This window comes from Sciurus vulgaris (assembly GCF_902686455.1).
Source record: "Sciurus vulgaris genome assembly, chromosome: 14".
NCBI lineage: Eukaryota > Metazoa > Chordata > Mammalia > Rodentia > Sciuridae > Sciurus > Sciurus vulgaris.
Window position 1 is genome coordinate 59,096,058 of NC_136475.1, and position 25,088 is coordinate 59,121,145.

Consider the following 25,088-nt stretch of genomic DNA (forward strand, 5'->3'; position numbering starts at 1 on the left):
CCCGATTATTTTCCCCTCACTTTTCCTAATTTTTGGGTTTTCATTTTTGCTTTAGGTTTTTCTGTGACTGTGGTGCTGGAACACTCTCTAACCCTTGTACATTAGCTGGTGAGCCTACACATGATACAGATACATTATATGACTCTGCTCCACCTATAGAATCTAATACATTGCAGCACAACTGAATTCCTTCCCTAAAGAAAAAATCCTGCCATTCTAACACCATAACTTAAAAACTTTTTTTTTTTTTTTTTTGGAAGAAGATTTAAAATATTTGCCCATGCTACAGGAAGAGACTGTATTAAAAATGGATACACAAGGTCAGTTGACACTATGAAGCTCAAGCTACCAAAAAGAAAGTGGCAATATATTGACTCAGGATCTCAAAGCTGGGTGTTTTAGCATTACTGTGTAAAGACTTTTGAAGGGACAGAAGTGAAGAAAATAAGCTGCAATTTTGTACAGATACCAACTTCTGAAAAGCTGGTGTTTTTACAACTAGCATTGAATGCAGTCCAATTTGCAGTAGTAATCTTCAATAGACAAGCAGCTTTGTTGCTGCCTTTATGGACATGGGTACCAATTGCTTTTGTAATATGGTAAAAATGTGAGCTAGCACTTCTGCGTTTCTTTTGATTTTTTTTTAACATGTATTCAGATTGAGAAATATGATTTTAATGCTTTAATCTCATGTAGTTTGTTTTTAATTTCAAGCAAAATCTTATTGTACTTGAATGTGCCCTGTTTTGTTAGCACACCTAGACTTGCTGTAAACTGTACTCATGTCCCAGTATGTACGTTCTTTCTATGAAAGAGAAAACACTAATCTTAAATTATATCCAGCAATGTTTCTGGTATCCTTTAAGAAAAGTTAAGACTATTATTTCCTTCCCTTCCCTGTGCAGCATTCAAAATCACCCCTAGAAAAAGTGAGTGTTTTAATGAGACTTCCTAGGAAGGGATGCACTGTAAAACAAAAAGTATTCTTGTAACTCAGTTTTGTGAAAGGTAAAAACTACTATGTTTTAAAGTACACTTTAGAAAGTCTCTTCAAAACAGTCCTGTATTTGAACTCTGTTCATAGTTTTTTTTGAACAGTTTAGACAAAACTGCTGGAAATTAAAACAATTTCCTGCATTAAGCTGAGACCAGTGTGTGTGTGTGTGTGTGTGTGTGTGTGTATATGCACACACACACACACACACACAGCCCTATACAGTTTCATAGCTCCCCCTCCCCCATTTATGTGTATTGGTGACAGTGGGTATAAACAGCCTGAAAGTGTATGCATGTACCATAACATCTAGACTTAATATATTGTGGAGTATTCAATAACCATTATGTAGAAGGTAGGTAAGAATTAAAAGGGTTTAATTTCCTAGAAAGAAAATGGAAAAATGGTCATTTTTAAAAAATAAAGTTTATTAGATCATAATGTTGTCTGAATTTACCACCTTTGTCAAAAGTCAACTCAAAGCTTCCAACGTAGTCTATAACTCCTTAATCAGACTCAGCAACTTATGGAGAGCTTCAGCATCTAGAGTCGACCTTTCACTAGCCAGGCAAACTTCCCTTAAAATAAAAATAAAGATTTTTTTTTTTCTACTTTGTCACAGTGCATTATCCCTCCTTCCCACCTTTTCCATTTTTTCAAGAAAACTCTGGCCTTATCTAAATATAATTACCGAAATAGTCGTAGTGACTGGGTCATCTTCTCAAATTCTCTTGCTTTTCTGTGTCCCTTTTGAATAACTTCCTCTGGAAGATTAGCAAGCCTTGCTGCATTAAAGCCATAGCTCTTAGGACAAGCTCCCTCAATGAATTTATAGAGGAAGGTAATAGTCTCCTGGCTTGGGTCTTCACATTCATTTTCTACCATGCATGCCTTAAAGAAAAATATTTTATCAGCTATATTATGTTAGCAATTGAAATGTTGATTGATACCCTCAAAAAAGTGAATACTTTTTGAATAAACAGTTTGCACATACCATATGTCCTAGGCGCACAGCAACATTTTTAGAATAATCTTCTACCAGTGAATGATAGTGGGTAGAAAACAACGTACGACACTTTATGGTTTCAGCAAGTTCTTTAACAACCGCATTTGCTATTGCTGTCCCATCAAATGTTGCAGTACCTCTTCCTGTGAAAGTGAGATATATATTAAGTACAAAGGGGGAGAGGGCTAGAAAAGTACCATCAGTCAGTATATCCAAAATGTTCTATCAACAGGCCCAGAAAGAACACTAGGTCCTCTTTTATAGCCCTTGTGGAGTAGGATCTAAGAGAAATACAAGTATTCTCATAATTCCCATATAACAAATTATAATAAGGCTGAAAATTTTGAAGCCTTAGCAATTAATAGGTAATCAAAATAAATAGAATTTTATAACGTACCCCATCTGGTTCTAAGGGTATAACCTTAAGACAATCTAGAAAAGTAGTTCTTTCTACTATTGTTTTTAACATAGCTTTCAAATGAAAATTTTTATGTCTTACCTAATTCATCCATAAGCACAAGTGAATGTGCTGTTGCATGTGTAAGTATGCTGGCAGTTTCACTTAATTCAACAAAAAATGTACTTTCACCTGGGGGGGGGGTAAAATCACATCACAAAGGAATGATCATTTTAAGAATCTTATTAACAGCAGATTTACCTTGAACAGCATATTCAAACCTACCACAAGCTACTTAATGATTTAAAAGATTCATCTTAAGGAAGTATGAAAATCTTAGACCCTAAAAGTAATGTTAACATCTGAAGCAGTCTGCTTTGCATAACACCAAAAAATAATAAGTTTATACTTCAAGTGAACTGTCAAAGCTTGTGCAGGGTAAGGGGAACCAACTCACCTGACATTATTCTATCTGAGGCACCAAGTCTAGTAAACACTCTGTCAACTGGTGTGAGCCTACACACTTCAGCAGGCACATAACAGCCCATCTGGGCCATTACGGCTAATAGGCCAGCCTGTGAACATGGAAGGAAAAGGTGTTTATATAAGTCAGGTCCTATTTTTAAAACATCTTCACAATCCTAAGTAGATTGATTCTGTTTTAACACCTCATTTGCTAAGAGAAAAGTGAGGCTTAGGGAATGCTCAGGACCTCTGGCCTACCTACTACATGAGTGAATTCCAGCCTTCTAGGAGCTCCTTAAGACTACTGAAACCTAGGAACCAATTCTGGATCAAAAGAATCTACTTCAGGGAAATGCAACTCCTGCATTTTCTGTAGCCATTTTTCAGGATTCCCCCCCCAAGAAGTTGAAAACTATACACACTGCGAGTGGAAACAATAGTACAGGAGAATAGGAGGGATAAGCAAACTATTTTTCCTTTACAACCTTTTAAAATGTAAAAATGACGTTTGGTCACTGGCCAACCCCTGACATCAAAAGAGAATCAAAAAAGCCATCGTATATTTCATAAAAAGCACTTCCCAAATCACTACAAGTCTTTTTATTTGTTTCCCTATCTGAAAAAGTCTGTCATGGGTCTTTTACAAGGATTCCTACAAATGAGTAATTTAAAACCATTAAAAGTGGGCAAGACCCTGGGGGTTCAATCCCTAGCACCAAGAACAAATAAATGAGTATAACCTGCTACAATTCTATTTTTGGTCTATGAATATACCTACCTTGCTGATTTCAATCAAGTCAGAGTCTCATAACCTGAAACCTACCTCCCCATGTCTTTGGTGCTTGGGGTTGAACCCCTGATCTTACACATGCTGTGTAAAACACACTAAAACTGAGCTACAACCCCAGCCAAAAATTACTTTCTGATTAACAAAACATTAAGAGTAAGTTACCTGTCTTATGAGTGTAGACTTGCCCCCCATATTCGGTCCAGTAACAAGCACACAATAAGCTTTGCCATTTTCTTTCTCTTCTTCCTCACAGCCTATCAGAATGTCATTAGGAATAAAATCATCTCCAAAAAAGGTCTTCATAATGCAGGGATGTCGTGACCCTTTAAGCTCTAAGAAAGGGAGAATGTCTCCTCCTGGTAACAGAATCACTGGGCGACACATAGGACCATCAGCACCTTGACTATAGTTAGCCAGGCATATTAAGACATCTGTGGAAGAAGATAAATGTTGAGACTTCATCATTTGGGGGTTGGGGGGGGGTGAGGACCTTGACAGGTAAACCATCATACCCACTAGGTAGCACAGACAGCTTCTTTAAAAAGTCATCCAAAATGCATTTCACTGAGTTGAAGTGGTAATGCTTCACAATACTTTAATGAATGAGAAGTAACTTGGATTTCAGCCTAAGAATTTCTCCCCTCAAGAGTTAGCTCTAACATCTACACCAGAAGACTGTGAAGGGGAACTTTTAAAATAGAACAAAAGAGACAGTAATCTCTCTTGATGTAATCCTGGGACTAACATTTTTTGGGGAAGCAGAATGTTCGAGCGTTGCTAAAGATTTTAAACTACCTAATTACCAAGTGCAGCACACTATAACAAGGATGCTATTTATTCTATACCATTAGATAGTTGTGTTCAGATCAAAACAGTTTTGTGTGACAAATTTGGGCACAGGGTTGGATGGGGTTGAAGGTCAGCAGCAGAGTGCATGCTTAAGGCCCTGGGTTGGAGCTCTTAAACACTGTATACCCCCCCCCCCCCCCCACATACACACAGAATCTGGGCAAACTATGGTTGCTATTTCTAGAAAAGCAGAACAAAAACTCCATATAAACCTAAAATATGAAACAGAAAAGTCTCTAGACACCTTCATTGGTCATGACATTTAAAGATTATCAAATTCTAAATACACAAATCAGGTCTTTTTTTTTTTCTTTTCTTTTTTTTGGGGGGGAGGTACTGGGGATTTAACCCAGCGTGATTTACCATACCATTAAGCTACATCTCTTACCCTTTTTATATTTTGAGACAGGGTTTCACTAAATTGCTAAGCCTGACCTGGAACTTGAAAACATCCTGCCTTAGCTTCCTGAGTCACAGGGATCATCAGTGTGTGCCACCATGCCTACCCAAATCAGGGCTTTTAAAATCAACTTTAAGATAGAAGGCTCTGATCATTTCCAACACTCACAAAAATGCACAGTAAAGAAAGCATGACAATCTGGGTTAAGGAGAAAAAGGGAAGCTTTAATTTTGAAATGTGCATGCAAATAGACTCAGTAAATACAATGAGGGAAAACAGGCAAAGAATAAAGTCTAAAAAGTGATGGAAGCCAGACAATGAACAATGAATGATTGCCTGTAATCTTGGCAACTCGAAGAGGCTGAGGCAGTAAGACCAACCTTGGCAACTTAGTGAGATCCTGTCTCAAAATACAGTTTAAAAGAAGGGCTGAGGATAATAGCTCTGACAGTGTTCACACAGCATGCAAAAGACCGTGAGTTCAATCTCTGGTATCACAAAAAAAGTGATGGGAGAGTCTTAAGTTAGCATTAAAAACAATTATCTATAAAAATACTAGAAAATTCTTTTAGAAGTGAAATTTGGGAAGGTAATGTAGCTCAGTGGTATAGAGTGCTTGCCTGGCACACCCAAGGCCCTGGGCTCTATGCCCAGCGTGGCTAAATAAATACATGAAAATGAAATCTGAGCCAGCACCATCTAAAATAAAGCTGTGGTTGAGCACAGTGGTGCACACTCAAAGTCCCAGCACTTGGGTGGCTGAGGCAGGAGGATCTCTGGAGTCCAGAAATTCAAGACCAATCTGGGCAACACATCAAGATCCCATCTTAAATAAATAAAGCTCGTCTCGTAAATGAACAAAAAGTTATGTTCAATTCTTCAAGACTGAAAAAATGCCAAAGGACCGATAATTGAGTTTTGCATTAAATTGCTGTGGGCAACCTTGTCATGTTGCCTAGTGAGGCTCAGGCAAGCATGTGTGTGTCAATACATATACCTTTACTTAGATTTAGGGATACACAACTAGGACAGAGCATTACTAACCAAAGTCTGAGGAACAAACTTGTTCAAAGGCTTACCCAAAACTGCAATGCACTCTACAGCAGATTGCCAGTCCTTATAATTTTTATCAAAGTTATAGAATAGTCGCCGCATGCAGTCCTTCAACGATGTATCTCTACGTTCTTCAGCATTTATCAGATTAGCCAACTTCTTCTCAATAGTTTTGGTCCAATATCGTTTACAGCCCTTCTTGGTAGATTTCAGCTCATATTCTTCTGGCAAATTATGGGTGGTGAAATTCTCTGGAATTTCCAGCTGGTAACGGTTCCTACCAATCCCCCAATATACTATGGTCCTACAGCCTATTCGGTTGCGCTGTTTCTCTAAGTATTCCAAGAGGCTTTGTTCATTTTCTCTTATGTCAGCAAGAGCTTGGTCATAATCTGAGTCAAATCCTGCTTTGGGAGTAATTAGTCCAGTCTTTCGAGCTTTTTCATGGTCAAAGGCTGTATCCCATCGGTTCAGTTCTGAAGTCAAATCAGGAAAGCGGCCTTCAGGATTTTTTGTCTGTAGAGTAACAACCTGCTTAAGGATTTTGGATTTAAAATCATCAACGACTTCTTCCATAATTTCTATAATTTTACACATTACTTTGAATCCTTCAAGAGCAGAAAGAAAATCAATAATCTTTTTTTTGCTATATGTAGTTTCTTCATACATTATAGCCCTACTATCAGGGTGGTTCTGGCTCTTTAGGGGAGACCCAACATTATGAATTTTACTTAGTAGCCTCTCAAGGTCTGGAAGCTTCTTTAGAAGATCTGTGACTTCAGAGATTTTGTCAGGCACAACCATGAGGTCTTCTATGGCATCCAGACGGTCATTGATTGCAAAAGGGCTACACAGTGGGGCACAAAGCCACTGTTTTAGGAGCCGCTTACCGAAAACAGTATGGCAAGTATCAATTCTTTCTAGCAGGGTCCCTTCAGTAGAACCATTTGTCCCATTCAGGAAAATCTCCAAGTTGTTTAATGTTACTGCATCCAGCACCATTCGTTGATTGGCTTTAGTAAATTTAGCACCAGATCTTGTACTGACCATGTCAGAATCCAAGGGAATATATTCTTCAAAATTAGCCATGGATAAAAGTTCCTGATCAATAAGGCATTTTTTGAGGTAGAAGACACAACCGCCTAGAGCAGAGAGAGCCAATTCACTTTTTTCTCCTGGTGTCAATCCAATGGAATCAGACTCTGAGGTCATATCTTTAAGCACCTGGGGCAACATCACCCCACTGTCCTCATTCAGTTTTTCAGTAAAATAGCCTTCTTCAAGGAGAGTTCTCAAAGTTTTAGCTGCATCCCAAAATTGAGACCCTGGTATCAGACCTTCCTGAAGAGAAGAGGACAATGAACCCTTTAGGATTGCCTTAGTTTCCACTGAGAGATTTCCTTTCTCAAACAAGATTTGTACTGGAGGGTAGTGTGCCACTAGAGTCCTAAATCTGGAACAATGACGATCATCTGAAAACTGACCTATGAAAAACTTTCCCAGGGAAGTATCAACAAAGCACACACCATATACACGTGTGTGGCCAGAAGAATCTTCCTCTTTTTCTTTGAGGCTAAGAAGATACTTACTGTAGTTCTCAGAGGGATCACCTTCCAGCACACTGTAGGTCTGTGTACCCTTGGTAATGATCCTACAAATTTCTCTCTTTACCACTCTGTCATGCTTAGATATATGTGCCATCTTTCGGCATCGGGCCTCCATCATCTCAGGAGTTTCAGTCTGTTCCACTCGTGCTACTTTATAGCCCTTCTGCACCAGGGAATCTGAGTACCGGCCAAATGCAATTTCAGGAAAACCAGAATGGGCCCAGTTGCCTTTCATGAATACCAGTCCCAATTCATTGACTCCAATAAGAGCATCCATGTGGTACAGTTCATAAAACTTCCCCACCTTATAAAAGATGACAAGATCAAAGTTCTGGGACTTAATCTGCCACCACTTCCTCATCCCAGGAGTACAGGAATTAAGGAAATCTTCAGGCACATAGAGTGTGGATGCATCAAAATCAGGGTGATCAGGCCGCCTCCTATGATCATCTCTTCTCTTTTCCTTCTTAAGCCATTCTAAAGTTTCATGATACCAGATAGTGGGACGACTATCATCACTCCCTCCACTAATATGGGCTTGAGATTCAGAATTTTGAGGGGCAGAGAAAGCACTCAAAGTATTTTTGGTTTCTGATAAGATGCCAGCTGCTCGTTTGGTGGTTGAGGGCATTTCCTTTCTTGAACTTTTCCTTTTAAAAGCACTACTTCCAGTCACCATTCTCTTACGTTTTGGAGCAACTTTGACAGGGCTGTCCAGGCCTTCGCTCTCACTATCCCCAACTCCACTGCTGATTTCATCACTGCTTCCTTCCTCCTTAGCATCTGGTTTGAATTCTACATCAGAGCCACCAATGTCACTCTCAGAGTCTGATATGACCCTTCGTTTTTTTACTTGACGGCTACTTCGCCTAGATCCTTCCATCTTAGGCTTCACTTCCTCTTCACTCTCAATTTCATTATCTTCTTCACTCTTATCTGATGCATAAGTTGCACTTACCTGCCAAACAAGGAAAGGTATTTAAAAACAAAGAACTGGGATGTAGCTCAGTAGAAGAATGCATACTTAAGGCCTGGGTTCCATCCGTAGCAACACACATACATAAATAAATTAAATAAAGCAAAATTTGTAGTTACAATACTACTCTGAAATCTCCCTCATGCTGCAACTTTATACACCTCTAGAAATGAGAAGCGTTTTCCAGGAATATCGATTTCGGTTTCACCTAACATTAAAACAAGTGTCACACTGCAGGATTGACTGCTGTCATGGGAATTCTATCCTACACAACAAAATGAAGCTTGAGCATGAATGTGTGCCACACACTAGTAAGTGATGTCCTTGTTAATAGTCAAGGCTACAAAAATAACTTCCCCTTATATCTGATACCTTTATTTCAGGGTCACCTCTCCTCCTAATAAATAGACATGTTATAAAACTTACCAGTTTATGCATTCTCCAGTAAGAAAACAATTAGCAATCTATACCAGTTCTAGTGCTTGCCCTTCCACAAACCAGCTATATCACCTCAGGTATGGAACACTGACATGGATCTCTTACACATGTAAAGCAGTATTAGGGTTAACTGTTCTAATTGCCATCCATTTCTAAACTGATTAATGTTATAAACCCTAATCTCAATCTTAGAATACTATGTTAACTTGCTTATTAACATTTTCTCAACTATAAGAAATAAAACAAAATTGAGCTAAGTTACAGCAGAATCTCCTTTGGGAGGCAGCTCATTAATTTCCTATGGAATAATGATCTTGTTTGTTGTAAATTAGCTCTGTTCATTTCTTTAACAGTTTTAATTCAATTAATGACATTTGAAACTAATATTGTATTCCAAGGTTATTGGACATCTACTTTTACCAATGCAAGATACAAAAAAAAAAAAAGAGCTGGAAGAGCTCAAGTTTGCAACAACACTCAGCATTTAGCAAAGCCTTAAGCAACTTAGTGAGACCCTGTCTCAAAATTTTAAAAAAGGGTTGAGGATGTGACTTCAGTGGTAAAGCACCCCTGGGTTAAATTATCCTTAGTACCAAAATAAATAAATAAAATAAAAATAAAAACAAAAAACAGTATTGGAACTAAAAGCATAAACCTGGAGAATTATAATTTCCAGGGCATAACTACACCCTCATATAGAAGCCTACTAGACTCCATGACCAATTTTATAAATGTTCTTACTATCCCTCTCTACTTAACAAAATGTACTACCTCTTGTTACATGTGTCTTGTCCTACCAGCATACTTGAGAACTTAGGTAAAAAAGGTCACCAGCAGTTGAAATTCTATGTAACCTCCAATCTGGGGAAGTACAGAAGTGTATTTACGTGTGCACACTGCACACATCCGTATATATGTATGAACTTCTAAAGTAGGTGCTTATAATCCCAGAAACTTGGGAGACTGAAACAAGAGGACTGCAAATTCAAGGCCAGCCTTGGCAACTTAGCAAAACTATCTCAAGGTTAAAAAAAAAAAAAAGGGAGGGGGCACTCAGATGTATGTAGCTCAGTGGTAAAGGGATCCTAGGTTCAATCCCCATTACCAAAGGTAGGGGGTTGGGGAGAAGGAAGGAGAGTTACTACTTTAGTATATCCCTCCCCCCACCACTTCCCCCACCACCCTTCTAATAGAAGTAACAACTAAATGTTATATCCTACCTCCATCTCTTCTTCCTCTTCTGGCTCTGAGGGCTCATCACAAACTGCCAGTTCAAGCCTCTCAACTTTGTCTTTATTTAAGGCTTCATCTGCACGTTGCATTGCTCTGAGTATTTCAGGCTTTGAACTGTAAAAATGACCTCCCTTCTGGGCCTCCTTTGATTTTGAACCTAGAAATATATTTGTAAATAAGAATTTACTGGACAGTTGACTGCATTACATTTGCCCTAATGAACAAGAATGACAATATCAGCTGGGTGTGGTGGCACACTCCTAATCCTAGTTATTGGTCTCCAGTTCTCGGCCACCCTAGACAATGTAAATTTAGCAAGACCCTGTCTCAAAAGAAGGGCTGGGATGTGACTTAAGTGATTAAGCACTTGCCCTAGCATACACAAGACCCTGGGTTCAATCCCCGGTACTATTTAAAAAAAAAAAAAAAGAATGGTAACAATCAAGTATAATTTCTAATGTCCCATTATTCACAGGAAGAAAATTTTCCAAGAGAAAATGACCAATGAAATTAAAATCACCAAATTTACCTCCTTGAGGTTGCCCTGTTGGGTTACCTAAGACCACTTAGGTAAAAGTCTCTCTTCTAATGCCTTAAGACCAAAGCCCTAAACAGGCATGGCACACCTCTTCATGTAAAGCAAGATATGTAAATGTGGTTTGTTTGGGGACCAAAGGCAGTCAGATCATAGATATTTAAATAAAACAACTGAATAACCAAATTGTTATTAACCTACTTGTAAGTGGACTACCATTTTGGAAGGGTAATCCAGTTCATACTATGAATATGTTAACCCCCTGCCCCAAGAGCATCAAAATGCACCTTTCAAAGGTGCCACGGTGCACACTGTTAATTCCAGCAGCTCAGGAGGCTGAGGCAGGAGGATTCCAAGTTCAAATCCAGCCTCAGCAACTTAGACCCTGTCTCTAAATTAAAAATAAAAAAGAGGGCTGGGATGTGACTCAGTGATTAAAGTGCCCCTGAGTTCAATCCCTGGTAAAGTAAAATCTTTCCATGTGGCCAAAACAGCACCTCAACAAGAATTAATTTAAATATACAATTTTTTGTTTCTTACAAAATAAACACTTTTCCTTTATAATTCTCTCATTTAAAATTCATATCACAGGGCTGGGGTGTGGTTCAGTGGTGTAACACTTGCCTAGCATTATGTGAGGCCCAGTGTTCAATTTCAATCCCCGGTGCCACCAAAAAATAACTTCACTGTAATATTAAATGACATTTCTGTCCACTCAGCAAAATGTTAGGTACAGAGGATCACAGACCTAATGTTATAAATTAATTCTTTCCCAAGAGACGTAAGCAGACATGGCAATGTCTCTGTTCTGTTCTTCTGCACAAATATAATCATCATTGGGGGAAAAAAAATCTTGATGTCTGAATTAAACATATCCAAAACATAATATTTCAACAGAACTAGCAACTTCCATGTTACCTAAGATAAACTAAAGCTACAATTTACCATCTCTCTCTTTTTGGTACTAGGGACTGAACCCATGGGGGTACTTTACCATGAAGTTACATCCCCAGACCTTTACATTTTGAGACAGGGTCTTGCTAAGGCTTGCCACAAACTTGTGATCCTCCTGCCTAAGCCTCTAGAATTGCTGGGATGATAGGCATGCACCACTATACCTGTCTCATTTTCCCATTTTTCTGAAGAGGTAACCAAAGCACTAAGATAAATCAGACAGTGAACCTGAACTTTTCCCAAAGTGCCTAATGCAGCTACACTTCATGTTCCACCCCCTTCTATCTAGAGATAAAATTGTTCCAGAGAACATAGAGATTGGAGATGATCCCAATCTCTACAAATGTAAGATAAAAATTCAACTATTTTTCACACATGCCTCCCTCTTGAGTGACTGATTAATATGCATATACTGCAACAAATGCTATCTTAAAAAAAAAAAAAAAAAAATAGGGGCAGGGAATTGAACCTGGGGCCTTGTGCATGCTAGGTAAACACCCTACCACTGAGCTACATCCCCAGCTCAGCAACTCGGAATTTTAAAAAGCAAAGAGCAGGGCTGGTGGTACACCACAGTGGTACAGATGTTGCCTTGCATGTGTGAAATCTTGGGTTCAGTCTCTAGCATATCACACACGCATGCACAGGGCAAACAGCAGTATATACAGGGATAATTTTATAAAATAATGACAACATAAATGTTAACATTTTCTTGATTTCTTTTTAAGTCATTCTGCTCAAGCTTTTTTTAAAATTTCAAAACTATTCCTGAAGAAAACCTCATTTATCATCTGGTACAGTAAAATAAATGACGTTATCACTTTCTATATAAGTATCAGGAAATAATTTACTTCTGTCAGTTGGCCAGGATTATACAGCAAATTACAGAAGACAGAAATTAAATTTCCTGATTCTCTTTCCATCCTGTATATCTTTAGCTGTCTTCAGTGTCCTCCACCTTCTGCAGGATGAGCACATGCTCAAAAGTTTATGCTTCCTAGGTATTTCTGGGAAACTTACCCTTGTTCTGATTCTACAAAATGAAGCTAAACAATATATTAGATTGCCTGAAGATAAAAGACAAGGACTTGTTCATGCCCTATTATATAGTGGACTATATTCTGAAATCATATTTTGTATGCACAATATATACTTAGGGTGCACTCAGCCCAAGTGAGGCTAACCACAAAGGTTTGCTGATGTGTGTGACAAGGCTAGGCCTGGGAAAAAAATTATGGTTCCAGAATTGTGGTGTGAAACAACTCAGATGTGCTCATGGGTGACAATTTGAGGCTAGTGTACATCTCTGTCATAGAAAAATGTCCCTGATCTATGCCTTATATCCTGCTCACATTACCTATGTTTTAACAGGTTCCTTCAAGATGGTGCAGTTTACCTTTCTCATGTTTGAATTTCAATAAGATTATTTTCCCTTTAAGAGCTTTTAACTGCTGTCATTCAAATATAGAAATAAAAATCCCAAACCAGGTGTGATGGCACATTCCTATAATCCCAGCAACTTGGCAGGCTGAGGCAGGAGGATTACAAATTCAAAGCCAGCCAAGGTAAGTTAGCAAGACCCTGTCTCAAAATAAAATAAAAAGAGGTGGGGATATTGCTCGGTGATAGAGTGCTTGCCTAGCATGAGGAAAGCCCTGGATTTAATCCCAAATACTGCCAAAACAAAACAAAATCTTGGCTAAAAACCAACTCCTCCCGCTCATGTGTATGCACGCATGCCCACAGTGACTTACCTGTATATGGCTTTAACAGCCTTTTGCTAACCCAGCCCCTTGTTGGGCTGTCATCAAAAAACTGTACATGAACACGGACTGATTTCCCTTTCTCACGGATGAATGTTCCATCAAAGGGGTGGTTGTAAACCAGGCAAGGCCACCAGGGGTAACCCTCCATCTTAGCCCAAACCAAATCACCTGGTGAGAAGTCACAAGAACTGCTGCCAAAAGAAAATACATGTTAGTTAATGTTGAATTACTTCAAAGGCAATTACCTACAAACTAATAATTCTTACCTACAAATAGAAAGTAAATATAAACAAACATGCTTTTTTAAGTTTTAAGATAGACAAATACATTAAATTCTGGTACTGAAGTATGAAATTCCATCTCAGAATCAAAGTTTCAAAACCATGGAAGAGCCAGGCACAGTGGTGCACACCTATAATCCCAGCAGCTCAGGAAGCTGAGGCAGGAGGATCACAAGTTCAAAACCAGTCTCAGCAACTTAGCAAGACCTTTCTCAAAATAAAAAAATAATTTAAAATAAACTATGGAAGAATTCTGATAGAATGATGTTGGCAGGATAAAGACATAGACTTCATTAATATAAAATATACTACTTGCTAACCAATTATGTAATATTAGACTTTGCTTAGAATCTGTTTCCAGGTAAGTGCCTATGTATTCTAAACACTCCAAGACTATTCCAAACAGCATTCTACCATCCTTTTATCTCCTAAACTAGTTCTATGGAAAAACTGAACTCAATGTGCCAAAAACAATAAATACCTAAGCCTATAGAATTAAAAAGATCAATTCTTCATAACAACTTTAGTAACACCTATAATCCCACCTATGCCAGAAAGGTTGAGGTTCAGAGGCCAGTCCAGACAACTTGGTGAGACCCTGCCTCAAGATTAAAATTAAAAAAGGGAAAATGGATTGGGAATGTACCCATGTTGAGAACCTGGGTTCAATCCCCAGGACAGCTGGTGGAGGTGGGGCAGGACAATGATTTAACCATTGAGGATTTTCTCTCTTGAGAGGAAGAGACGGGAAAAAGGAAAGAATCTAGGTAAGAGACTATAAAAGAAACCCACGGTGATGGAGAGGCCACAAACAGCTGATAATCACTAAGATTTTCTGGGCCTGCTTAAAGGTCTTTTCTGAAGAACTACAAAATAAAAATAAGCACATTACAAACAAGAAAACTTAAGACAGTTCTGAAAAGCAGTCAGCTGAGCCAACTTGGTTTAGACCCAATTATGAAATATAATATTTCTCCAAAAAATCTGTGTATGGAGCTGGGGTTACAACTCAGTGATAGCACACGCCAGGTCCTGAACTCAATCCCAGGTCAAAGAAAAAAAGAGGGGGGCGTGGTGAATACAGAAACCTTTTAAGTTAGAGTAATTAGAAGAGACATATGACTGGATATAAGTTCAGTTTGTACTCTTCTCAAGGACCTTTGATGAGTTTGGTCTCTCAATAACAGAAATTTACAGTGACCAGTGCCAAGTTATGAATACTGCCTCTCTCACAACTTGGATCATCTTCAACAAGTTTTGTCCTCACAATTCGAAACTCAACCATAGCTGTGCCTCCTCCTAACTTACCAATTAGTTAACAAAGAAAAGAAAAAACAAAACAAAAAAAAAAAAAAAACACCTGCTGTCACCGTGTGGAATACTATATTCACAAGCTGCTTTGTACATTTTTAGAAAAGATTTTTTCCCCCTAAGCTGTATTCCTTTATTCTGCTGCTAAAGGAGGGAAATCAACTTTTGATAATGTAGAGTTCTTAATCTTTCTATCCTGCCAGTTAACTTCTGCAACATTGGCCAGATAGAGCAAATAAATGGTAAGGAAGACATCACCACATGAAGCATATTTCAGGCTTCAAACTGTGTATTGGTGAAGGCACATTTTTCTGCGGAGGGAAGGGTGAAGATATAATCTCATCACGGGCCAGTTGGAGGCAATTCTCCCCTTAGTGTGTTGAAATTATTAAATACCTAAGATGGTCCCTGAGGCCAAATATGGACTGAGGTTTACAAAGTGTTCTTGGTCCATAAAACTGAAAATGACCATGTCTAAAAGCAATTCTGTCCCTCCTCCCTGTCTGAACTTAGTTATGGAAGAGTAAGGACTGAAAAAGGATCTACCTGGACAGCAGCTATTTCATTTTGTACATATCTACAAGAGTTAGAAATTGAGTTAATGCATCAGAAATTGACAAAAATGCGTAAAAAAACTCAGTGATAGAGCCCAACACGCACAGAGCCCTAGGGTTTGATCCCCAGCACCCAAAAAGAAATGCATTTTTGGTTGTTGCTATGTTGCCCTGGCTAGTCTGGAACTCCTTCCAGCTCAAGTTAGTCTCCCACCTCAGCTTCAGTCCAGAGTTGGGAATCACCATATCCTCACAATTTTTTTTTTTTTTTTTTTTTTTTTGCAGTATTGAGGACTGAACCCAATGACACCCTACCACTGAACTATATCCCAAGCCCTTTTTATTCTGAGATAATTACCACACCTGGCAAGAATGTACATCTTGATGGTGTATAGAATGCCCTAAACCCAGTGAAATTCTATTTAAATTTCATTTTGCCTTTTATGAAGGCAAAGAAAGATTTCGGGAATCTCACATGTCATAGCAGCTTCTGAGAAATTAAATGACCTGAGTAAAAATATAAGATTGATGAAGCTTCCTCCTAGAAGTTCCTTTCTATCCTCAATTAACAGTGACTCAGCAGGAGATGCAAGATGGTGGTCTAGAGGGAGGCTGCATTCCTTGTCACCGATTCCCCTGCTGTTTACCCCATTTGTCCTGTCTGCCAGCATGTCACCTACTTTTTGAGTGCACATTGCTCACTGACTGCCACCTATCAAGAGTGACTCAGAGGGTTGGGGATGTAGCTCAGTTGTTAGAGTGCTTGCCTTGCCAACACTAAGGCCCTGGGTTCAATCCCCAGCACCGCAAAAACAAACAAACAAAAAAAAAAGTGACTCAGAGCAGGCTCGGTGATGCATGCCTGTAATCACTGTGGCTTGGGAAGCTGAGGCAAGAAGATGGCAAGTTCAAAGCCAGCCTCAGCAAAAGTGAGGTGCCAAGCAGCTCAGTGAGACCCTGTCTCTAAATAAAAAACAAAACAATAGGGCTGGAGATGTGGCTCAGTGGTCAATGCTCCTCATTCAATCTTTCATACCACCACCAAAAAAGTGTGACTCAATCAGCCCAGGCACAGTGGCACACACCTATAATTCCACCAACTCCAGAGGCTTGCAAGTTAGAGGCCAGACTCAGGAACTTCATGAGACCCTGTCTCAAAAAAATAAGATTGGGGATGTACCTCAGTGGTAAAGTTTCAGAGTTTAATCTTCAGTACTGAAGAAAAAAGAATAGAAAAAAGTAATTTGGCCATGCACAGTGGCACTCATCAAGCTATTGAAGAGGCTGAGGCAGGCCAGGCACAACGATGCACACCTGTAATCCCAGCGGCTCAGAAGGATGGCAAGTTCAAAGCTGGCCTCTGCAATTTAGCAAGGCCCTAAGAAACCCAGCAAGACTGTCTCTAAATAAAATACAAAAAGGGCTGGGGAGGTGGCTCAGTGGTTTAGTGCCCCTGGGTTCAATGCCTGGTACCATAAATAAACAGGCTGAGACAGGAGGATCATAAGTTAAAAGCCAACAAAGACAACTTATAGATCTTGTCTCAAAAAAAAAAAAAAAAAGGTGCAGTGGTGCATGTCTTTTATCCCAGCAACTGGGAAGGCTGAGGCACAAAGATTCCAAGTTCTAGGCCAGCCTCAGCAATTTAGCAAGACCCTCTCCCAGAATAAAAATTAAAAAGGACTGGCGGGGGGCGGGGGGGGGGCGTGTAGATCTGTGGTAGAGCATTTAAGTGCAAAGCTCTGGGTTCAATCCTCAGGGCCACAGCACCACCACAACAAAACCTCAAGTTTCTGATTGAAACCTGAAAAGACATGTGAAGGGAAGAATAAAACTCATTTTTAAAATTGTATACCTATAATATACAATCATTGTCCTAGTTTTATCCGAAAGGAAAGAACTTGAGCCTTCTAAAAGGGCAATTACCTCATCAAAAATACAAAAAATAACAAATGCTGGAGAGGATATGTGGAGAAAAAGGGACACTTTTACACTGTACATGCGATTGTAAAACAGTACAACCACTCTGGAAATTAATAAGGAGGTTCCTCAAAAGACTAGGAATGGAACCACTATAAAAGCCAGCTGAACCACTCATTGGTATTTATTCTTAAAGAAATAAAATCAAACTACAGCAACATACGCATATCCTGTTTATAGTGGTACAATTCACAACAGCCAAACTGTGGAACTGGCTTAGGTATCCAACAATGGATGGATAAAGAAAATATGTATACACAATGGAGTTTTATTCATCTATAAAGAATGAATTTATGTCATTTGCATGAAAAATGGATGGACCTTGTGAACATTAAGAGAAATAAGCCAAACTCAGAAAGTCAAGGATTGAATGTTTTCACTCATGTGTAAAAGCTAGAGAGTTGTGAAAAGGAAAAGAAGTGGTGGGAAGGGAAGAACTCATGAAAATAGAAGGGAAATTAGTAGAGCAAAGGAACCAGGGGAAGGGAAGGGGAAATACAGGGGAATATCACTGCCCAAATTATTCTATTACAGTAGTGTATGCATGTCCAAACATGCAACAACAAATACTGCCATTATGTACAATTAAAATGCACCAATAAAAAATATGGAAAAATAAAAGGGCTGTTACCACCTGACATGGCAGAGCACACCTGTAACCCCCACTACTTGGGACAGCTGAGGCAGGAAGATCACATGTTCGAGGCCAGCCTCAGCAACTTATCAAGACCCTGTCTCATTAAAAAGGGGATGTAGGCCTCTGGGTTCACCCCAGTACCAAAAAACAAAACAAAACAAAAACTAGCCTGGGAAAGAGTGGATTGCAAGCCAAAAAGAGAAATCAAGCAGCTTAATAAAACTAAAGATTTTAAACATTTCTTAAAATTTCTCTTCAATGTTCATGTGTGTGTGTGCCTGTGTATATTCTGCCATCGATCAAACCTAGGGCCTTGAACGTGCTAGGCAAGCACTCTACCACTCAGCAACATTCCCAGCCCTAATGATTCATCTTTGTGTGTATAAACTTAAATGAAAGGTAATTTTAAAATCCTGTCTCTATTGTGCAATTTCCAAAAATGCCAAAATAAATGGAACATATTTTAATATTTGCAAGTATTCAGATTTTTCTTTTTTTGGGGGGGGAGGGGGGATGGTGCTGAGGATTAAGAGGTCCTTTATCACTGAGCTACATCCCCAACCCTTTTTATTTTAAGACTGGGTCTCACTAAGTTGCTGTGGCTGGCCCAGAACTTGCCATCCTCCTGCCTCAGCTGCCTGAGGTACTAGGATTACAGGTGTGTGCCACCCCACCCAGCTAATATTTGGATTTTTCTACCAATACTACACACTGTATTTAAAATATGTAAATATAATGTAAATAGGATCAGAGTTGGAATTTGCTAGGAACTGAAATCTGCTATACAGTACGATCTTGTAAAGTCAGAGATGTATAAAACTGGCTCTCTCAAAAACTTTATTTTTCTTTATCAGTCTTCTGTTATTTTTACTGTAGTTTAATATCTGGCTTCATTTTCAGCCAATCCTAATATCTTCTCTTTTTGTTTAACTAGGATTACATTAACATGGCTCTTAACCCTATGCAAAGTAAATCTAGTGGAAAATCTGAGCCAAAGTCAACTCACACCCTCCCTCCAAGTAATTGTAAAATACCTTGGTTCATCCTGAAAACCAAAATGAAATGCCAAAATACTAATATTACCTTATGATATAGTTAAATAAGATCCCATTGTGATTTTGCAAGTGTTTTTTAAAGTCATACAATTTATCTTAAACATTTGATATGCTTCAGATTTTAAAAATAGCTAAGGGGAAAAGCTAATAGCTCAGAAAAATAAATGTAAAAGCATTCATAGCTGGGTGTGGTGGTGCACAACTGTGATCCCAGTGGCTTGGGAGGTTGAGACAGAAGAATCATGAGTTTGCAGCCAGCCTCAGCAACTTATCAAGGGCCTAAGCAACTCAGCAAGACACTGCCTCTAAGTAAAATATTTAACAAGGGCTGGGGATGTGGCTCAGTGGTTCAATCCCTGGTACATTTAAAAAAAAGCTTTCACATATCCAAACTAAAATGAAACCATGCTCCCCTAAAAGAAAGAGCTTTCAGATAAAATAAATCAATTTAAAAAGTTGGTAAATCTTGAGTCCACAATGATATGTCTATAAAAAGTTTGAATTTTACTTTCTTCTTATAATAAGTGTCATATTACTTGAAATATATTGCTATAAATGTTTTAACCATGAAAATTCTCAGAAGTACCCACAACTGGTGCAGGCAGTTAACTTTAACAACTCTTTAAAATAAAAAAGATTTGTCAGATCTGACATACCCCATCTGGTCTATGAGTGTGGACAGAGGCATTCAAAAAGATTTTTACTGCCAGGTGCAGTGGCATACCCCTGTAATCCTAGGAACACTGGAGGCTGAGGCAGGAGAATTGCAAGTTCAAGACCAATCTCAGCAATTTAAGGGGGCCCCAAGCAACTTAGTGAGACTGTCTCAAAATAAAAAAACTGAAAGGGCTAGGGATGTGGCTCAGTGGTAAAGTGCCTCTGGGTTCAAATAGCAGCATCCCCCCTCAAAAAAAAAAAAAACTTCTACTGCCCTCATCAGCCATAATAGTTATCACTGAATTGAGATTGTGAGAAATAAACTAGCTAAGATTTGCTTAGAAGCCAGACTTAAGGGATCAGAAGCCTTGCATATTGCTATTATGATCTTGGTAAATTACAGAAAAACAAAACATTAAGAAAGAGGCCCAATCCCATGGACTCAACGAACTGAGGCAGCTGGGCATGGTGGTGCACTCCTGTAATCCCAGCCACTGGAGATGTTGAAGCAGGACAATTACAAGTTCAAAGCCAATCTCAGCAACTTAGTAAGGCCCTAAGCAACTAAGCAAGACCATCTCAAAATTTAAAAATAAGGCAGTTGTGGTGGAACACACCTATAATCCCAAGAGCTTGGGAGGCTGAGGCAGGTGGGTCAAGTTCAAAGCCCGCCTCAGCATCTTAGTGAGGCTCTGAGCAACTTAGTGAGACTGTTTCAAAATAAAAAAAAAATAAAAAGGGCTGGGATGTAGCTCAGCAGTTAAGCGCTGCTGGATTTGATCCCCGGAAACAAAACAAACAAAAAAGGCTAAGGCAGGAGGATACCAAGTCAAGGTCAGCCTCAGCAATTTAGCTAAGGCTCTAAGCAACTCAGTGAGACTCTGCCTCAAAATAAAAAGGGCTAGTGGTAGAGTGCCCCTGGGTTCAATCACAGTACCAAAACAAACAAAAAAACACAATAAAAACAGACCCAGGGGAGTATGTGTCCTGCTACTTTTCTCTTAACCATTTATTTCAAATCGATAACCATTCCAACTCCTGCCTCTCCCCAAATCTTAATTATCACCAACACCTATTTATCTTCTTCTATTTATCTATGCCTCTCTCAACTTCTCTAAACCCTCTCCATTCCTACTCCCATTAATGCAAGTTTTCTCTTCATTATCAAATCAGGTGCCTGTTCTTCCTAACACACAAACACTTCAGTCAGAGTGATGATACTAAAAAATGTCCTCTGTGGATTTCATAAGTAAAACCCACAGAAGCATTAAACATAAAGAAAAACAAGGGCTGTGCACAGTGGCACATGCCCGTAGTCCTAGTGGCTCAGGAGGCTGAGACAGGAGGATTTAAAGTTCAAAGTCAGTCTCAGCAACTTAGTGAGGCCCTGTCTCAAAAAATAAAAAGATAAAAAGAGCTGGATGTGGCTCAGTGGTTAAGCGCTGTGGGTTCAATCCCTGGTACAAAAACAAAAAAAGAGGAAAGAAAAGATGGGCAAACTCAACATTATATTCCATAACTTCTGTTCACCGAAAGATGCCACAAACTGAATGGACCATTCAGGGTGGAAGATATCTGCATCACACATAACTGTCAGGGGGTGGGGAATAAGGGAAAAAGATTTTGACAAACATTACAATATGCCCAACATTTTAAAGCTTTCAATCAAGTCTCAGAACAAATACAAATGTCTTTGCAGACCTCATCAGCCTATTGAGTGGATCCCCTGCTATTTTCTCCAAGCTCTGTTCTCTTCCTTCATTCCACCCACAATTTGGCAGGTTCTCTTTCACAGCCAGTTTCCCACTCTGGTCAAAGACATAATCTGGCTGGCCCTGTTTGTCCTTCTGGTTTCAGTTTACAGAGCTCTGTTTGAGTTCAAGGGCTGCTTCTTTGCTTGTCCTGTTCACTGATCCACAATGCCTAATGTCGTGCTTGGCTAAGTAGGTACATGAATATTTGTTGAAATAAAGGCCAAATCTTTAGAAATCTGGAATCAAATGCCCATCTTTCTTAAATATCCTGGAATCTGTCTCCATGGTGGGAGATCACATGTATACAATCTTGAATATAGCCCTCAAAAAATAAAAAGTAAATGCTATGCTAGATGTATGTAAAGTACAATTTAACAATAAATGACCAGGCATGAAGGTGCATGCCTGAAATCCCAGTGACTCAGGAAGCTGAGGCAGGAGGATCACCAAGTTCAAAGCCAGTCTCGGCAACTTAGCATGGCCCTAAGCAACTTACTTAGACCCTGTCTCAAAATTTAAGGGTTAGGGATACTACGCAGTTGTTAAGCACACCTGGGTTCAATCCCTGGAGCGGGAGCGCACACACAAAACAAATCAATAAATGCATCCTTTTAGTTTGGATGCCAGAGGAATCAACTCATACTCTAATAAAAGACACATCATGCGTTTTTCATCATGAAGAGTCATGGTAGATGATGACTGATTGCCACAAGTAGGTTCTACTAACACACAATGTGGTTGTTTTCGCTTTCGAGGTGCTGGGGATGGCACCAAAGGCCTTGAAAGCTAGGCAAGGGCTTTACTACTGACTATACATACCCCAGTCCACACTATACATTTGAACAGCTGGAAAGGGTCGCTTAAGAGGATAACCCTGGGCTGGTGTTGTAGCTCAAGTGGCAGAGCACTTAAGCGCTTGCCTAACATGCATAAGACCCCGAGCACCCCAAATATATAAATAAATAACATTGAAGAACTCAAATAATTTTAAAAAATAATAAAAGAGGGTAAAACTGCTGGGCTTGGTGGCCACGCGACTCAGAAGCAAGGGCAGGAGGCCAGCCTCAGGAAATTGGGGAGACTGTCTCAAAAAAAAAAAAAAAATTAAATTAAATTAAAACAGAACTTGGAATGTAGCTCAGCGGTAAAGCGCCCGGGGGTTCAATCCCCAGTATCAAAGAAGAGGGTAACCGAGGCCGGGGATGTAGTGTTACACGTGAGGCCCTGGATTCGACCCCCACCACCACGCAAAAGAGTAACGCTGTATTAGACTTAGACTCTGAGAAACCTGAGAATTCCTGTAGGGCACCTTAAACATAGAACATTTAAAATCGATACTCGGAACCACTAACTAGCTCTCTGATCCTCAATCATTGTTTTTGAGCCTTGATTTCTTCGTCCGCTCAAACGTCTACCATTACACTTTGTGGCTAACAGTCTGTTATACAATAAACGCGAGCTTTTCAAAATGTCGCCCGACGTCCCAATAAAGGGCTAGTCAAGCACGGGTAAAGCACCAAACTACCCAGAAAGCGAAGAGGCCACCTCCGGGCAGGTTCCCCGACAGCCGCGTCCACAAATTCTTGCCAACTAAGCCCCATCATCAACTCCGAAATTAGGTGCCCTACCCTCCCATGGAATCGTGCTTCAAAACTATTTCAAAAAGTAACGTCTTTTTCATTCGACACGAAATTCCACGTGCGCCAGAACAGCTTCTTGCCATCTTCATCTGTCTCTGTGCACAAGCTGTCCACCTGCGAGAGGACCCTGCGGGATCCCAGCCTTGGCAGCGCTTTCACACCCCGCCCCGCCTTCCCAACCTCATTCTGCCCAATCAGGCCCCTTGGCCAGCAGCAGGACACACCCCCTGCGCTCCGCAAGCGTCCACCCCTCATTCCCCCACTTCCCGAGTGCCCCTCACACTGGTTGAAGACCCAGACCTAGGGCGTCTAAGCGTCTGGGGTTCGTATCTATCCATAACAGTGTGCTTCGACCGCCTCCAGGATCCCCAGGAGTCCTTGTTCCCGCTCTGAATTAGAAAACTTCTCGCGTCTCACACTTTGCACCCCTAGCCTCACAGCTGCAGGCGTCCGACCTCCTGGCAGGCATTCCTCCTCCCCTCCCCCGCGCGGCGCTCCAGGCGAGCAAAGCGCCTTTCTCCTCCTGCCCCACCCCCGTGCTCCCATCTCCCTCCTCTCCTCTCTACCCGGAGCTGCATGCAGCTGCTCTTCCTCCCCCAGCTCCCAGCCCCCAGCCCCCAGCTGGCGGAACGGGTCTCCTCTTCCTCCAAAGTCTTAACTCTGCGCGCCTCCTCGCCACCAACCTTTCCCTCCTGCAGGCTATTTCCTCCTATCCTGTTTACGAACTACACTCTCCCAAAGTGCTACAAACGCAACCCCTGTACTCCAGACTCTGTAGGCCCAGCTCCTCCGAGTCCCGGACCAGGCCACACATCCCCACCTCCTCTGGAGCCCCAGCAACCAGCCTTCCAAGAGCTCAGGGCCTCACCCCCGCCGCGCTACCTGGCTGGGACTGCGGGCGCTGCCGACCTCCGCAGCCTTCCGTTGAGGTTCTTCGCCTCAGGAGGAGACGCGGAGGTGCCCAAGGGCCTGTGCCCAGGCCCAGGCCCAGCCTCGCTCCGGGCCACATCCCCGCCAGGAGAAGGGGAGGCCCGGGTGGCCGCAGTGGCGGCACCGCCGCCTTCGCGTGAGGCCCTGGTTGGGGCCTTGTTGGCATTACTCAACGCTGGAGACTTGGGGAAGAAGCTGTATAGGGTGCTTTGTCGCGACATAGCGACGGTAGGCGAGGCCCAACCGTTCTGCGGGCGGAGCGCCTAAAGACTCCGCATCCACCGCGAGGCTCCGGCTGGCGGGAAACCTCGGGGGGAGGCGCGTTCAGCCGGAGGAACCCTGGAACCCGGGGCCAATCGGCAGACGCGTCGGTGTGCGCGAACGGCGTGAGCGCCAGGCTCCGCCCCCGGGCGCGCGTCGACGCGAGAAGGGGAGGGACTTGCATGCCGCGCGGTGGAGCGCGGGCTCCTGACGTCGGCAAGGACTCTGCGGGTCCCGCCCTCATGCAGCGGGGCTGGAGCAGACTGGATCTCTCCGGCCCCAATTGGCCGGTGGCTGCCAGATAGGGCCTCCGGAAGGACGTCCTTTTCTGGAACAGAAGTGGGCCCGCGCGAGAGTTGCTGTAGCTTGCACCTGGGGTGCAAGAGCCCGTTGGGATGCAAAGTAAAGGGGGGCGGCCGGAAGGGGCTCTGCCGCAGAACTGTTTTCCGGCGCTTGCAAGAAATCCAGAGGTGGAACTAAGATTAGGGGGACTTTCTGGGAGAGGGAAAAAAAAGAGACCCTTAGTGGTTGGAGGCCCGGATCTATTGGGACTCACCATTCATGC

At 41.1% G+C, this 25,088-nt stretch overlaps 2 protein-coding genes and 1 long non-coding RNA gene across 6 annotated transcripts in view; 2 read left to right on the forward strand and 1 right to left on the reverse strand.

Moving 5' to 3' along the window:
- Nucleotides 1-1,435, forward strand: part of FBXO11 (F-box protein 11) — an 86,641-nt gene extending 85,206 nt beyond the window's left edge. For both annotated transcript variants that reach the window (XM_079111619.1, XM_079111618.1), the window contains exon 23: nucleotides 56-1,435. In XM_079111619.1, coding sequence (XP_078967745.1) covers nucleotides 56-185 — 130 coding nt within the window. In that variant the 3' untranslated portion in view covers nucleotides 186-1,435. The remainder of the gene's footprint in view (nucleotides 1-55) is intronic.
- Nucleotides 1,402-24,627, reverse strand: MSH6 (mutS homolog 6). Of its 3 annotated transcripts, none has more exons than XM_079111616.1 (10): nucleotides 24,215-24,627; nucleotides 13,452-13,651; nucleotides 10,196-10,365; nucleotides 5,981-8,519; nucleotides 3,815-4,083; nucleotides 2,855-2,972; nucleotides 2,500-2,589; nucleotides 1,989-2,143; nucleotides 1,686-1,885; nucleotides 1,402-1,572 (listed from the first exon to the last, which is right to left on the reverse strand). In XM_079111616.1, the coding sequence occupies exons 1-10, from the start codon at nucleotides 24,481-24,483 to the stop codon at nucleotides 1,491-1,493; spliced, it is 4,092 nt and encodes a 1,363-aa protein (XP_078967742.1). In that variant the 5' UTR covers nucleotides 24,484-24,627; the 3' UTR covers nucleotides 1,402-1,490. The 3 variants fall into 3 exon arrangements, with proteins under 3 accessions (XP_078967742.1, XP_078967741.1, XP_078967743.1); XM_079111615.1 differs by having other exon boundaries at nucleotides 13,452-13,654; XM_079111617.1 differs by having other exon boundaries at nucleotides 24,226-24,580.
- LOC306644590 lies at nucleotides 14,874-18,702 on the forward strand. The gene is made up of 2 exons (XR_013759415.1): nucleotides 14,874-18,498; nucleotides 18,558-18,702. It is a non-coding gene; the product is annotated as an uncharacterized lncRNA (long non-coding RNA).
- Nucleotides 24,628-25,088: the final 461 nt, after the last annotated feature.

Bases quoted from the DNA above. Each gene is read 5' to 3' on its own strand.
- MSH6 (XM_079111615.1), bottom strand. From the start codon at position 24,483: ATGTCGCGACAAAGCACCCTATACAGCTTCTTCCCCAAGTCTCCAGCG. The intron at 13,655-24,214 runs GTAGCGCGGCGG...TTCTTTTGGCAG, and splicing joins GCGCCCGCAGTCCCAGCCAG to CAGTTCTTGTGACTTCTCAC. The intron at 1,573-1,685 runs GTAATTATATTT...TTTTATTTTAAG, and splicing joins CAGTCACTACGACTATTTCG to GGAAGTTTGCCTGGCTAGTG.